Source organism: Pantherophis guttatus, chromosome 8 (genome assembly GCF_059756535.1).
Source record: "Pantherophis guttatus breed Tessera chromosome 8, ASM5975653v1, whole genome shotgun sequence".
NCBI classification, from domain to species: domain Eukaryota; kingdom Metazoa; phylum Chordata; class Lepidosauria; order Squamata; family Colubridae; genus Pantherophis; species Pantherophis guttatus.
In genome coordinates this window covers 23,768,604-23,782,963 of record NC_142070.1, presented here as the reverse complement: position 1 = coordinate 23,782,963, position 14,360 = coordinate 23,768,604, and the positions used below count along the sequence as shown (strand labels likewise).

General features: G+C 35.3%; 1 protein-coding gene and 1 long non-coding RNA gene across 4 annotated transcripts in view; one reads left to right on the top strand and one right to left on the bottom strand.

Annotated features, from left to right (window-relative positions):
• The window catches only part of PAPSS1 (3'-phosphoadenosine 5'-phosphosulfate synthase 1), a 41,965-nt gene that overhangs the window by 25,180 nt on the left and 2,425 nt on the right, over window positions 1-14,360 (top strand). For 2 of the 3 annotated variants that reach the window (XM_034442236.3, XM_034442237.3), the window contains exon 11: window positions 4,832-5,061. In XM_034442236.3, the coding sequence (XP_034298127.1) occupies window positions 4,832-5,061 (230 nt within the window). Of the gene's footprint in view, window positions 1-4,831; window positions 5,062-10,617; window positions 10,775-14,360 lie in introns of all 3 variants that reach the window. The other variant, XR_015729291.1, reaches the window with a different exon arrangement.
• LOC148112567 (uncharacterized) overlaps window positions 14,061-14,360 on the bottom strand; it is a 39,566-nt gene continuing 39,266 nt past the window's right edge. The window contains exon 3 of the long non-coding RNA XR_015729292.1: window positions 14,061-14,133. This is a non-coding gene — a long non-coding RNA (uncharacterized LOC148112567). The remainder of the gene's footprint in view (window positions 14,134-14,360) is intronic.

Sequence of the window (14,360 nt, the reverse complement as noted above, 5' to 3'; positions counted from 1 at the left end):
GTTCTTAACATACTGAACCATAGCCAGAATTGAACAGCTGGTTCCCAACTCCTCTTCATTTTAGTGTTTTCTTTCAGATCTGTATGTGGAGTTGAGACAAGTGTGAGTAAACAATTGAAAGCACACTGAGTGAAGAAATGGCATCAAAGCTTAAATTATTGTGCTCTTTTTCCAGATCTTATTTGGAATTTTTGGTGGTACTTGTAATATTGAAATTCTCTACCATTACTATTCTATACTTGTGCATGTCACTTTGCTTCCTATCCACCAAGGTCGCTTCTATTCCTCTCTTTCTGTGTTTAAATTGTCTTCAAACCATTTATCTTTTTTTAAAAAAAATGATTTTTATTAATTACATTTCTTAGTGCTTAATAAGCATCGTGTTGTCTGGGTATATAATTTGCTTAACAATACTGGTTACATTCTTAATCTCCACCCCTTTTTTCTAACCACTGATAAAATAGATTCCATGTTTGATAGTATTCTGTGTTGTCTTTCTGTTCAATGTCAATCTATCCATTTCTGCACAGTCTAGTATCTTCTTAATTATCTCTTCATCTCACGGTGTTCATTCCTTTTTCCAATGTTGCGTGAATATTGCTGTTACGACATGTAATATGAAACACATACTTTTCTTATCTAATTTTTCTGATATTATACTTAATAAAAACAGTTCAGGTTTAAAATCTACCATTTATCTTGCAGAACAAACTCAGGAAGGAAGGAAGATGATTTGCTAAGAAAACAAATCATCTCACTTCTGCCTTAGTCCAGAAATGAAAATGAATTGTTTTCAGAATTGTTCCAATCTGTACGTAATTATGCCAAGAAAGCAATTCACTGCATGGATTTGTTAGAACTTGAGGTGTTAATAGATGTATATGAAGGAAAAACTTGCAACTGAAAAACTTAATCATCGGTTGGAATAGAAATATAATTGTGTTCCAAACGTAAAATATTGCTGTTCTTTAGCTTTTTCCCCCCTCATTGCTATTGTTACCTTTTGCTGACATTTGGAACAGCCAGAGGCTTGAGACAAGGTCACTTCGAAATCAGCCAGACAGCATGAGATATTTACTTAATTTGCTCAGATGTTAATCCTATCCTGTTGCTTCCTCCTGCTGATGCCAGCGGTTGAAGCAATACAATACTATTTGCTAGGCAGGGAAAACATGGCAGCACCACATGATTCCACTCTTTCTCAAACTATGGGCCAGAATAGCCGTTAAGAGTGTGCCAGGTATTGCACTCCAATATAGGTGAAATCAGGACAAAGCTAAATTTGATTTAATTTACACAGTAATTGAATTAAAATTGGAATGACATACTGTACATTCAAAATAATTAAAACGATTATTCCTCAATAATAAAGTTCTACTTCCATTACATCATAAAGTAAAATTAATTGAAAACAATTAGATGGTTTCTAGATAACTCATGGAAAGCTTATGTGAACTACTGCAACCCTGGGACTTCACCGTATACATCATGCTAACCTTCAATTTGCCAAGTAGGTTTCAGACTTCTGTATACTGAAAACAGCTCAAACCTCTTTTTGATATACTTCTGTCTTTTTCCTATGTTTCTTGCTGTAGCTTTGTTACTTGGGAGGGCGGAAAGACAGCTCAAATTGGTTTTGTAGTCTGGAAATTATGATTGACAAATCTGGTACTTTGAGAGAATATCAAATTTGAGAAATCTATCATTCCTTCTAAAAGAGACGCAGTGGCTTAGTGGCTAAGACGCTGAGCTTGTCGATCGAAAGGTCGGCAGTTCAACGGTTCGAATCTCTAGTGCCGCTTAATGGGGTGAGCTCCCATTACTTGTCCCAGCTTCTGCCAACCTAGCAGTTCGAAAGCATGTAAAAAATGCAAGTAGAAAAATAGGGACCACTTTTGGCAGGAAGGTAACAGCGTTCTGTGCGCCTTTGGCGTTTAGTCATGCTGGCCACATGACCACAGAGACATCTTCGGACAGCGCTGGCTCTTCGGCTTTGAAACGGAGATGAGAACCGAACCCTAGAGTCGGGAACAACTAGTACATACGTGCGAGGGGAACCTTTACCTTTTACCTTATCATTCCCTCTAGTTGGCAGAAGTGTTTTTTTCTTAATAGGCTACTCCAAAATAGACACATGAATTCCAGTTTTGCACAACTTACTTATCACAATCTTAGGGTTCAACAATGCGCATACACAGAGGGTAAAAAACAGGTTACTTCCTGGTTAAAAACAGGAAGTAATGACAGGCGGGTGGGTGGAGCCTTGCGCCGGGCAGGCGGGTGGGTGAAGCCTCGCGCCACCATCGTTACCGGTTTGTCCAAACTGGTCCGAACCGGGAGCATTTCACCCCTGAATTTCAATTCCTCAAGGCTACAAGTTTTGAGGAGCCTATTTCTATTGGAATAAGGTAGAACATTTGTAGGAGATTTGAGATAATATTTGAGAGGGGAATGCATGGAAATAATTAATCCTATTTCTGTTTTACATGTCTAAAATGATGGCTTATTTCAAAATAATATTTTTTTTGTTAATTATTCACCCTTTGGACTCTAACCTGGATGTAAACCAATTATAACTTCATTGGAATCTTTCCTTTCATTCATGTTCTTTGTGTGTTTCTCATTTTTATTGTGGCTACTGAAAATAATCCATGCCATGTATGTGGGTATTCTTTCCTATGTTTGGAGGGCATGGAAGCAAGGAGATGAAGAAAAGCTGCACTTGTAGTCCTAAGTCATGATTGCAAATAAAATAAGAAACATTCTTCAATTTATGCCGTGTTTTCCAATGACCTCAAGAAAACCGTTTGCCAATATTGTGTTTTAGCCAACTAATAAAAGATGACTTTTCCTTTAATCATTTTCTTTAGGTCATTTAGAAGACATTGGTACCAGATTTGTTTCGGTAATGCAAATGAATTGCAGAACAGACAGCTGCTTAACCAATATAGTTATCGAGTGTTGGGACATGCTTTGCCGTCAGTAAAGATTTAATGGTGATGTTTCGTAGGACTAAATCTAAACATGTCACATTTTTCTTTCTCTCCTCTTTAAAAAAAACCCTTTCTATAAAGTATGACATGTCATCAAATAAACTAGGAAATTATATTTGCAGCAGATAGGCTCTTTTTCAGTATGGCTGCAAAAGATACCGAAAAACCAGTATAATTTCTTTAGAAAAACAAATTCGTTAGAATTCATGGGGAAGATGAATGCATATATGATAACAACCAAGTTTGTATACATTTCAAACTTGTACTTTCCCACACAGGGTCTGAATGCTTATTGTAAAAGAAATTGTCAACTTTCTTGCATTTTCCTTGCAACTATCTAAAAAATTTAGCTCCTCAAGTGTATCCTTAATTATTCCTCATCTCTCAAGTAAATTTGCAATGTTCAATATATTATATTAATGAAAACAAAATCTCATAGCATAATTTATAATATTCAATATGTTTATGCATCTTAAAAATCTATTGCCTATCTCTAAAAATATTTAATGAATTATATAATGTTTGTTTTTTTTAAAAATACAAGTACTGTATATACTAAGAAGCATTTCCATTTCACACATGGAAAACACCACCATTCTTTTAGGATGATACATGTTCTGACAGATATGCATAATCTAAAATGGAAAGAAGTATGCGATGTGTGCACTCAGAACTGTCTTGACTTTCATTGAATTTATGCATATCATTTAACAGATGTTTAATTTGATGACAGCCCTTGTCAAGAGGTTTAAGCCACTGTTATTACTTTGCATCTCTTATTCCTTTCTACCACCTTTTCTCATTATGAATTCTATATTTCCCCCTTTCTTAAACAAAACATATGTATGGTTTGTCTTGCAAGTTTTGTCTGTTCCTTATGCGGAGAAACTGCATTGCCAAAAAAATGACAAACCTGTTTGTTAGCGTACATGTAAATGCATCCATGTGAAATATATATTCTCAGTTTGAAAGAAACATGCAAAAACTCAGCCTGGAAAATACATAGTTTCCCAGGTGCTATTTTTTTCTTGATTAACATATAAATAATTAATAAATATTAATTTATTAATATTAGAGTGAATATTAGAGATTCATAGTCATCCAGGTCATGATTGTCTCAAAGATCCTTTAAAAAAAAAAAAAAAAAAAAGGCAACTGGACTATGTTTTTTTCTTGAGGAAGAAATGGTGTTTTTTTTTTCTTTCGAGGTGGAAGAAGTTTTACTTCTTATCCAAGAAGCTTCATCAGTTCTGACCGGATGAAACTTTGTGGATGAGAAGCAAAACATCTTCTTTTTCAAGGGGAAAAAAAAACATTTCTTGCTTCAGAAAAAAACATCGTCCAGTTGACTTTTGACAAAAGCACCTTTGAGAAAGTAATAAGTTCCTCCCTCCCCCTATTGTTCTTTTAACTTTAAAAGGCATTTTAACTAGTTTTTTAAAAAGGACTCTGTTGCATAGAAAGCTATTCTCTGGAATTCTGCTTCCATTGGAGCAAGGCTATCTAGTAGTTTGACACCCTTTTTTTCCTTTTATGGGTACATGTGTTCACACTGAAATTTTTGAGAGTTTCTTCCAGTGCGATTCTCTGGAATGATAAGTGGCATCCTTTTGTTAGTTTGTAAAGCTGCTGTACAAACTGCCATGCAATGTTGTGCATTAGAATTTTTGATGGTCTCTATCTCTAAGTTGGTGACAATCATAGCAGATGTGCCCTTGGACAATGTATGAGCCTAGAGGACACCTGCTTTTCTTTTATCTATTAGAGATAATCTTTTATGTCCGTTGCACCACCTTTTCAAGTTCTGCTTTTTGCTAATATCTTGAATCTTATTCTAGGTTCAGTGGCATTGCAGGGCGAGAATGGTGGCTGGAGCAAACTTCTATATCGTGGGCCGAGACCCAGCTGGAATGCCGCATCCTGAGACTGGGAAAGACCTCTATGATCCAACCCATGGTGCCAAAGTCTTGACTATGGCACCAGGATTGATAACATTGGAAATTGTACCTTTCAGAGTGGCAGCGTATAATAAGAAAAAGAAGTGCATGGATTACTACGACTCAGAACAGTAAGTTTTAGGGGAGGTGGGGTTAAAAATGAATGTTCCACATTATATTTTGGGTATGGATTTGGGATTTGGCTTTATATGCCATTATATCTCACCATAAATTGCTTAATTTTCAAATAAATACTCATTTCTCAAGCCTTATATTCAGTTAATTTTCTGTATAATTTAGAAACCTATAATCTGAAATCATACCATACATTTTAACTTCTTATATCCTGTGACCTATGTTTAAATTAATTTTAAAAAGGTTGAACCTCCAATAATCTATAGTTGTTTTACTATTCTGGGTGGCCTGGAATTGGCCCAAAGATTGTTCTCACATTTAAATGGAAAATTTTGGTTGTCATGATATGTAGATCATATTGCATTTTTTTTATTTTTAATCTCTCCATTTGGGAATAAAGTTCTTTTTGCTACCATTGAACCATTCGACAAGCTTTGAAGTACATGTTTAAAGTTTAGCATGTTTGTTATTACAGACGTTTTCTCATCTATGACAACTACAAATTTGTCTATTTTTTTCCTATATAAATAATGCTTTCTTGTAGTATATATTTTTTGCAGTGCTGCTGTTTTTATACAAGGATTTGATTATCTATTGCATGGATTTTAACACCACTATTCTTGATGAGAGAATAGAGTCTGGTAATTTGAAATGTATCCTTTTAACAAACTTCCTGTCATTTAATGTACTGCAACACATTTTTCATAGCTGAAGAAGGGGACAGTTTTTACATGACTGATTGAATTGTGTTAATTTGGGAGGGAGGGGACGATTTTCAGCTTTTTATTTTTTACAACCAGTTAAGGAATTAAATTGTTGTCCCTCTTCTCTCAGTTATGTAACAACCTCCATTTTGTTTCTTTAAGAAAACACTTTAAAAATCAGAGTGATGCAACTCGTCTTTCCAAAACTGGGTGATAAATTCAATATTGGAGAAAAACTTGACTGAAAACCATTACCAGTGCAGAAAACAGAAGTCAGTTTACAGTTGTTTAAAAAAAAAAAACAGTTGCAAAATGTAGCTGCAAAAAATCTTCCATCTCTGCATTAGAAAGTTACTTTAACACTTTAAGAACAGCTTTAAAATATTAACATAATCCTGGAAGTGGATTGCACTGATCATCAGTTTGCCCCATTGTGTGTGTGTAGCAAAGTGGTTTAAGTAATTAATTCCTCCATAAATTTAACTCTGTTAAGGCATTATATAGAAGGGGAGATGAAACAACATTTTCTCAGAGCTTAAATCTGCAACTTTATTAATACAACCTGTATTGCATTCTGTGAGTCTGTTACATTATCCATAGTTTCTTACTGTTACATCAGGATATTGTTTTTTATTCTGGCCATTCCAGAGCTTGCCTGGGTTGTGTTTTTAATATAATAAGTAATATTTCACAATAAACCCACTAACTTTGGTCATATCATAAAACCATGAGGGAAGTCATGGGATGGTTTACATAATCCACTCGCTAATCCCTTTTTGCCTCACGGTTTCACTTTCCAATTTACTAGATCCAAATAGAAACTTCAATCATTATCATATGTGACTGTCCGAAAGTATCATCAGAAAAAAAGTATTTGCTACTAAAAAGTGTTAAGTATTTTAGCAATAAGAATTTTTTTTTAAAAAAAATGAAGCATTTTGTGTTGTGATTTTTCTTCCTCGGTGTAGGATAAGTATAGATGAGCAGTCCAATAAACATTCTCACTATTGCAGGTTTTATGTTTGTAACAGAAACTAGCTTTAAGGAGTTCTATTTCTTACTTGTATGTTAACTTCATATGTACACAATAAATACAGGAAAGAACAATTAGAAAAGCCAGCCCTTAATTCAATGCTAATCAAATTGACTTGGATCTTCGATTGGCAGTCTAGTGCATGTTCTGCTTTTGTACTTAAAGCAAAATTCAGTCAGAGTCCAGATCACTCTACCTCCTAAATTAAATGAGCATAACAATGGGGATACCATAGTAATCCCCAGTCCTGTTTAATTGATTCAGAAGTTTAATTCTTGGGAGTTCTGTACTTCTAGAGCAAGGGATGGGGAAGACCTGTGACTTTTAAGTATAGTGGTAAATAGCATTGATGGTATTGACATCAAACAGTATCTCATTGATTCTTGAAAATCTGTTGATGAGACTCATCAAGAAAAACATCCAGCAGAAATCTGTTTTAAGACTCATCCCAGAGTCTTAAAAATCAATATATTGTCATTTGCTGTCCTTTAGTTCTAGTGAGTGTAGCTCACATCTCTAAGTGAAAGGTATTAGGGGTCTTAATTCTCAAAACCTTTTTATGCTCAGCATCTCAAACAAAACAAAATTGCACAGAGTAAACCAAACAGAGAATTAGGGTTTTTGTGGTTAGGAAGCAGGATGTCATATGAAATAAAGGCAGCTGTTAATTAAAACCATATGAAAATAACTGAAGTTGTGCTGAGAAGCATGTGAATAATTACTAATTACATATACATGCAGAGAGTTAATTTTACTTAAACATTTCTTGTCTGATATATAATCATCGTTTTTACAAATCTGGGTAGATTCTGAGACCTTGGACTCATTCTGTTACCCTTTTTTATTATCTCTGTTCCATTTTCCTTTCTTGAGGGGTTTGGATTAAATTCTAAGACACTCAGGATGTATTTTTGTTTTTGTTTTGTGTTCGTGCCTTTAAGTCATTGTTCCTGGCAACTGCTTGGACTAGTCCCTCCAGTTTTCTTGGCAAGATTTTCGGAAGTGATTTGCCATTGCTTCCTTCCTACAGTTGAGAAAAAGTGACTGGCCTAAGTTAGCCCAATTGGTTCTGTGTCAAAGGTGGGAGAAGTAGTGGTGTCCTGATTTTCGGTCTGGTATTTTAATCACTGCACCAAACTCTCTCTCCTCGATAAGTTTTGACTACTTAGTTCTCTTCAGGGAGCAACAAAAATAATCAAAGTCAGCTAAGCAAAGTAAATTAAAACAAATCCTGACTAAAATGAATCAAATAAAACGAGCAAGTAGCTCATCAGCTATGGTCAGCTCAACGGTGCCATTTTCATGATTTACATGAGAAACTCATTTTTACTTGAGGTAATCTAAAGAAAATATAGATTTTGATTTATTTAAGTTTTAATAAAAACTAATAATTTAATCTTGGCTGCTATTTGTGTACCATAATGGTACGAAAGACATGTTTCGTACAATGAAACAATATATTATTTAAGAATTTTGCAAAAATTATTTTTGTAAAACCAAAAACGTAGAGCAAAAATTACCCTTGATTACGTAAAAAAAATAAATCTGTTCCTTTTTAAAAAATAGCTCCTTCATGAGAGTTAGAAATTTGCAAAGCCACTACACTATTGCTTGATTTACTATTGATTATTAGCAACATACAAAACAGTTAACATTTGTGTTTTACTACACATAATTAAAAACAAAATAAACCCTCCCCATAGATTTATAATCCAATTGATCTAAAAGGGAAAAAAAGGAGGGAACTGCAAACAGAAAGCAAAGGAACTCATATAATAAAATGTTGAAAATGCTGCAATAATTTTATAGAATTATAAGTAAAGGGCAACAGCCCAGCCTTATGCATATATGCCATATCTTCCTTAAGAAAAGTGGAGTCCTAGAATTAGAACTTTCTCCTGAGAGAGAAGGTCTTTGCACAATGTGTCTGAGATATGAAAATTTGAGTTATTTGTGCCTCTAGTGAGAACTCTGGATTGAATTGTTTGTTCCATTTATTTCTTTTCTTGGTTGTCCAAGGTATCGTCAGGAGGGCTGCTCCAACACCAAAGTTCAAAAGTGTCAGTATTCTTTCTGTCCTGCTTCTTCAAAGTCCAGTGTCTTACTTTGAAGCCAAGTGGTAGGCCTAGGCAGATGAAGGACAAAAAATGTCCCAATCCAGACTGTAATAGCTAAGATCCCTTTAGACATGTTCATGACAACAAAGAATTTGAGTATAGTTATACAATACCTGCTTTATTTCTTTGTGTGTGGCTGTTTGTGTTGTGTGAATAAGGTGCTGCTAGCAACAGCACCTGGGAAAAACTGATAGCAAATAATAATAATAATAATAATAATAACAACAACAACAACAACAATTATTATATAAATCACAGTTATTAAAAATAAATCACGGTTATCGAGGGCTGAAGTGCACAGTTTATTGATATCCCTGTACCAGGAGATGCCAGAGTAGAAGAAAACTGGAAAAAATCACAAAATCTCGTGACCTGGCCATTGAAACTACACGGCTATGGATGAAACATGTAACAGTGATACCCATTGTCATTGGGGCACTTGGTACCATGTCCAAGAATTTTGCAAAACATATCAAGAAGTTGCAGTTTCCTGCAATAACACCAGTGGAACTGCAAAAAACTGCTACTCGGAACATCATATATTTTAAGAAGATATTTGGTTGATACCTAGGACGCTGACAGCAACTCGTTATCAGCCATTAGCACCAGTCAATGGTATTTCTGATACATTTTTAAATGTCCAGTTGACTGAGTTTCATGTTTAATGAATAAAAGAGATAAAAATAAAAGTTGCAACAGGCTGTGTAAACAGAGAACATTATTTTTTAAAAAAAGGCAGAATATAAGGAAAAACAACTGGATGACAGATTAAATGGATTGAAAACCAAAGCTTTACATGGATAGCACTTGAAAAATATTGAAGGAAACTGTGATAACAACTTGACGTGGGCATGGCTTAAAATGAGAATCATCAAGAAAGAAACAGAAGGTTTAATATTTGCTGCTCAAGAACAAGCACTACAAACTAATGCCATGAAAGCTAAGATACAAAAATCCACCGACAATCTAAACTGCCGACTTTGCAATGACAAAGTTGAAACTGTTTCACATTTAATATGTGAGTGCAGCAAAATCACCCAAACTGATTACAAAACTAGACATGACCGAGTTGCTAAATTAATCCACTGGTCATTATGTAAAAAATATGACTTACCTGTATCCAAAAAGTCATGGGAACATAAAGTGGAAAAAGTTGTTGAAAATGAGAAGGTGAAGATCTTGTGGTACTTTCGAATACAGACAAATCGTCATTTGGAACACAACACGCCAGATATCACAGTTATCGAAAACCAAAGCATACAATTTATTGATGTCGCTGTACCAGGAGACGCCAGAGTTGAAGAAAAAGAACTGGAAAAAATCACGAAATATCACGAACTGGCCAGCAAAACTACGTGATTATGGATGAAACATGTAACAATGATATCCATTGTCATTGGGCACTTGGTACCATGTCCAAGAATTTTACAAAATACATCAATAAATTGCATCTTCCTGCAATAACACCAGAGGAACTGCAAAGAACTGCGTTACTCAGAACATCGTACATCTTAAGAAGGTACTTGGTCAATATCTAGGATGCTGGCAGCAACCCGTATCAACCATCAGCGCCAGTCAGTAATATTTGTGATACATTTTCAAAAGTTGACTGAGTTTCGTGTTTAATGAATAAAAGTTTATAATAATAATAAAGCATTTGCCCTTAATTAAAACATGGGTTTTCATTTTTATTGCAAGGAGACAGCACCCTTACAGTGTATGAACCTTCCAAGAGTTACCAAAACGAGCTTACTGTAGATCAGGGCTGTCAAATTCCCGCCTGCAGGCCAGATGCGTCACACTCTGATGAAGGGGAAAAACGTCCTGATACATCACTTGATGCCGCTGTGATGACGTGAGTTTGACCCCCCTGCTGTAGATCATGGGTAGTATATTTTTGTAAGCCTAACCTGTACATCTCTTTGCCGTAGAATTCAGTCCCCATGTATTCTGCCATCACCATCATGAGAGACTGTGTGGAAAAGCATTAAGTTGAGCGAACTCTTCCAATCTTCCTAATTAATTAGAGCGAAAAGATGTGTTTACTGTAGTTGGATTGGAGGAAGGATGGCTGGCAACATGTGAAAGCAGAACTCCCATTTGGGATGGTGTCTGTAGCATGCAGCCCAGATGTAGGGCGAAATGTTCTTAGGAGAAGGTGCCTGGGGAGCCGCTCTTGAAATCCCCCTTCAAAGGGAAGGCATAATAGCCGCCTGGATTCAATGCACACAACTTGGCGCTGTGGGAGAATGTAAGGTTTTAATAGGTCTGCCTTTTTTCTTTTAATCAAAAAGCACCGAACAAACTGATGGGCTTTTTATTATTTCATGTCTCTTGCCAAATAGCAGGCCAGATTTTCTATATAAATACATGCATAGTGGCTTGAAAGTCAAATGAAGTAGAATGTTTGACTATTTGTTGCCTGTAATGATGAGTGATGTTAGTCCAGTTAAGCCATGCTGGACCTCCCATGGTTAGAACTGTAGGAGTGGCAAGAATATTAGAATGCTCTTGGATCTCCCTTCTGTCACAGTTTGGGAGTGGGAGAAGATAAATTACATGACAACATACCGGTCTCCCTTTCCAGTGTTGGAGTACTGTACTGACAGATTACCAGTCTATTCCCTATTTTCAGTATTATGTTTTGTCAGCTGTTCCAAATGAAAAGAGAGCCAGTTAGGGGTAGTGGTTTAGGTATCAGGATATAAACTGGGAGACGGTGAGTTCTAGCCCTACCTTACACACAAAGGTAGCAGGTGACCTTGTGATATTCACTCTTGTTTGGCCCTAGGAAGAAGGAGGCAATGGTGAACCTCATTTGAAGCCTTGCCCCTTAAAATTGCAGGGAATACTCCAGGCAGTTTTCAGGAATCAAAAAATAAAATGACTCAAAGAAACTCCCCAACTACAATAGCCTAAATATTATATTGATTCTCACAGAAATCTGGCACAATCTAGGGCGTGTCAAATTTTTCAGCTTTCAATATCCAAACATTAGGGGTGCCTTGGGAATTGTAAAGGTATTTTGCTTACTTTAATATAATTTAGATGTGTTTGGTAAGTAACTCCATAAATAATATAACTTTTTAACATTTTGTTTGTTTCACATAGCACTCACACATTTGGTTACTCTTGAGGCTTGTTCTTAAAAGCAATAATGATAGCAGTTTGGGATTATTGTTATAATTATAAACAAAATGTACAGATTTGTAAATTAATGAAGTTTTTAGACAGAATGCCTGTGTTTTCCTAATCTATTAGACAGGTTTTATACAATGGTAGCCAGCATGTATTTGTAATTGCATATATTCTGGAACAGTCTGTAGGTCAATGTGAGTAAAATATATGTTCTTTCATAATGGGATTTGCTCCTACGTCACTGGTAGAGTGTAAGCTTTGGAAATTTTAAGCCTTGATGCCTCCATTTAAAAGGAGCAAATAGAGAAAATAAAAAAATCCTCTGTCTGAAAACAATTCTTTTGATTTTTCCAAAATAAATAGAGCTGATGGCTCTAACATCATGTAGAAGAATAGTAGCTTTAGAAATATGGAGATGCTTATTATTACATTGCCATTATTTTAATAATGGCAATGTAACAAAGTACATTGCCATTATTTTGGCAATGTACTTTGGCATTGTGATAACCTGGCCATTAAAACGATCCAATCCAGGATAATGGAGAGGTAATTTATTCTACAGTTCTTACTTCAGTCATAAAATACATAATATTATGAATTACTGTGTGAGAATTATACCTCTATAATTTCCCTTTAATCCATTAAGGAGTTTTATTTATATATTTAATATTCATGATACCAACCAAAGTTCTACAGTTTCTCCCATCTAGTAACAAAGATTTTATCTATCATATTGTGCCATCCTATTTCTTTACCCCAAAGCTACATAATGTAATTTGAGAAATTGTCAGAGAGCTCTATATTTGTGCGGAATATTCAGACATTTGTTCACTTGTTTTAATGATACAGATTGTCCCTAGCTGCTGTTGCGTCTGTTATACAGAAATGCTTGATAAAAAACACATTAACAGTATCTTTCGGCACTTGATTCAATTAGGAAATGTCTCTAATTTGCACTGTTTATTCCTAGTTCAGATCTTCCATTAAACTTCTTTTGAGTAACTCAGTATAGTTTATTCCCCAAACTGAAATACATTTTGAATGCCAGATTAAATGGAAAATAAACTGTTTCTCATTAATACTTATTATGAAGCGTGTGTTGGCTTTTTTTCTTTTTCTTTTTTGAAAGGCCCGTGTAATCTTTCTTCTTTAGAGAGCTGAATTTATTCACAATTGTTATCCAGTACAAATGTTACTATAAAATGGCATGGCTTAAAACTAACCACATATAATTCTGCCCCATTGTGAGTTCATTACTTAGGCAAAAACTCCTTTCTCAATTTGTTTCTTGCTTAATAAGAATAGTAAGAAGAAAACAGCCTTAGGAATGAGGAGCTACAGAATACAGATGGTAGAATATATGCAAAAGTTCAGTGTTGAAATTCCATACAATACAATTAGAACATAGAGCACCAGTGAGTTGTTAACACTAAATATATAAACTAGGCCTCCTGTGTGACAAACCTGTGGGTGTAGCATTGTCCAATTATATCACAAATATATCACAACATTTCAAAATTTCCTATTTTGAGTTGGCAGTGAACATAAGAGATATAATGGTCATGATATTATTTTTTAAAATGGCATCTGTTGTTTGATTCCTAGGAAAAATGGATTTATTTTTGCTTCGCTATCATAAACGCAATATAGAAGAGAGACCTTTTGATAGGTTTTAAGTGGAAAAACTCCTAAAAGTATTATTGATTTGAGGTTTAGAATTTAATAAACTATAGGGAATAATTTTGGGGACATAGTGCCTCAGCAGTTAAAGACGCTGAGCTAGTCAGCTAGAAGGCTGACAGCCTGGGTTCAAGATTCGAGCTTCTCACAACAGGGTGAGCTCTGGTTACTTGCCCCAGCTCCTGCCCACCCAGTAGTTCAAAAGCATGCAAATGTGAGTAGATAAATAGGTATCATTTCAGTACGAAGGTAACAGTGTTCTGTGCATCTCAGTGTATAGTCATGGTGGCCACGTGACCATGGAAATATCTTCGGACATTGCTGGCTCCCTTGGCTAAGAAACAGAGACAAGTGCTGCCCCTTAGGGTTGGAAACAATGGACAGGGGAACCTTTACCTATAGGAAATAAAAGAAAGGAATAGGTAAGGACCGAAATATAAAATTCAGCTTGGTCTAAATGTGTTTTGAGATATTTCTGGCAAGTGAGCAGGGCAAGCAAGGAATATAAAACAAAAAAATAATACTGAAAATCACTGTGTGAGGTCTTGCTTGCGGAATGTTCTCATAAGAAAAATATAGTTGGTACCTATATATCAACCTTTGACAAAAGTTCAAGAGATTTC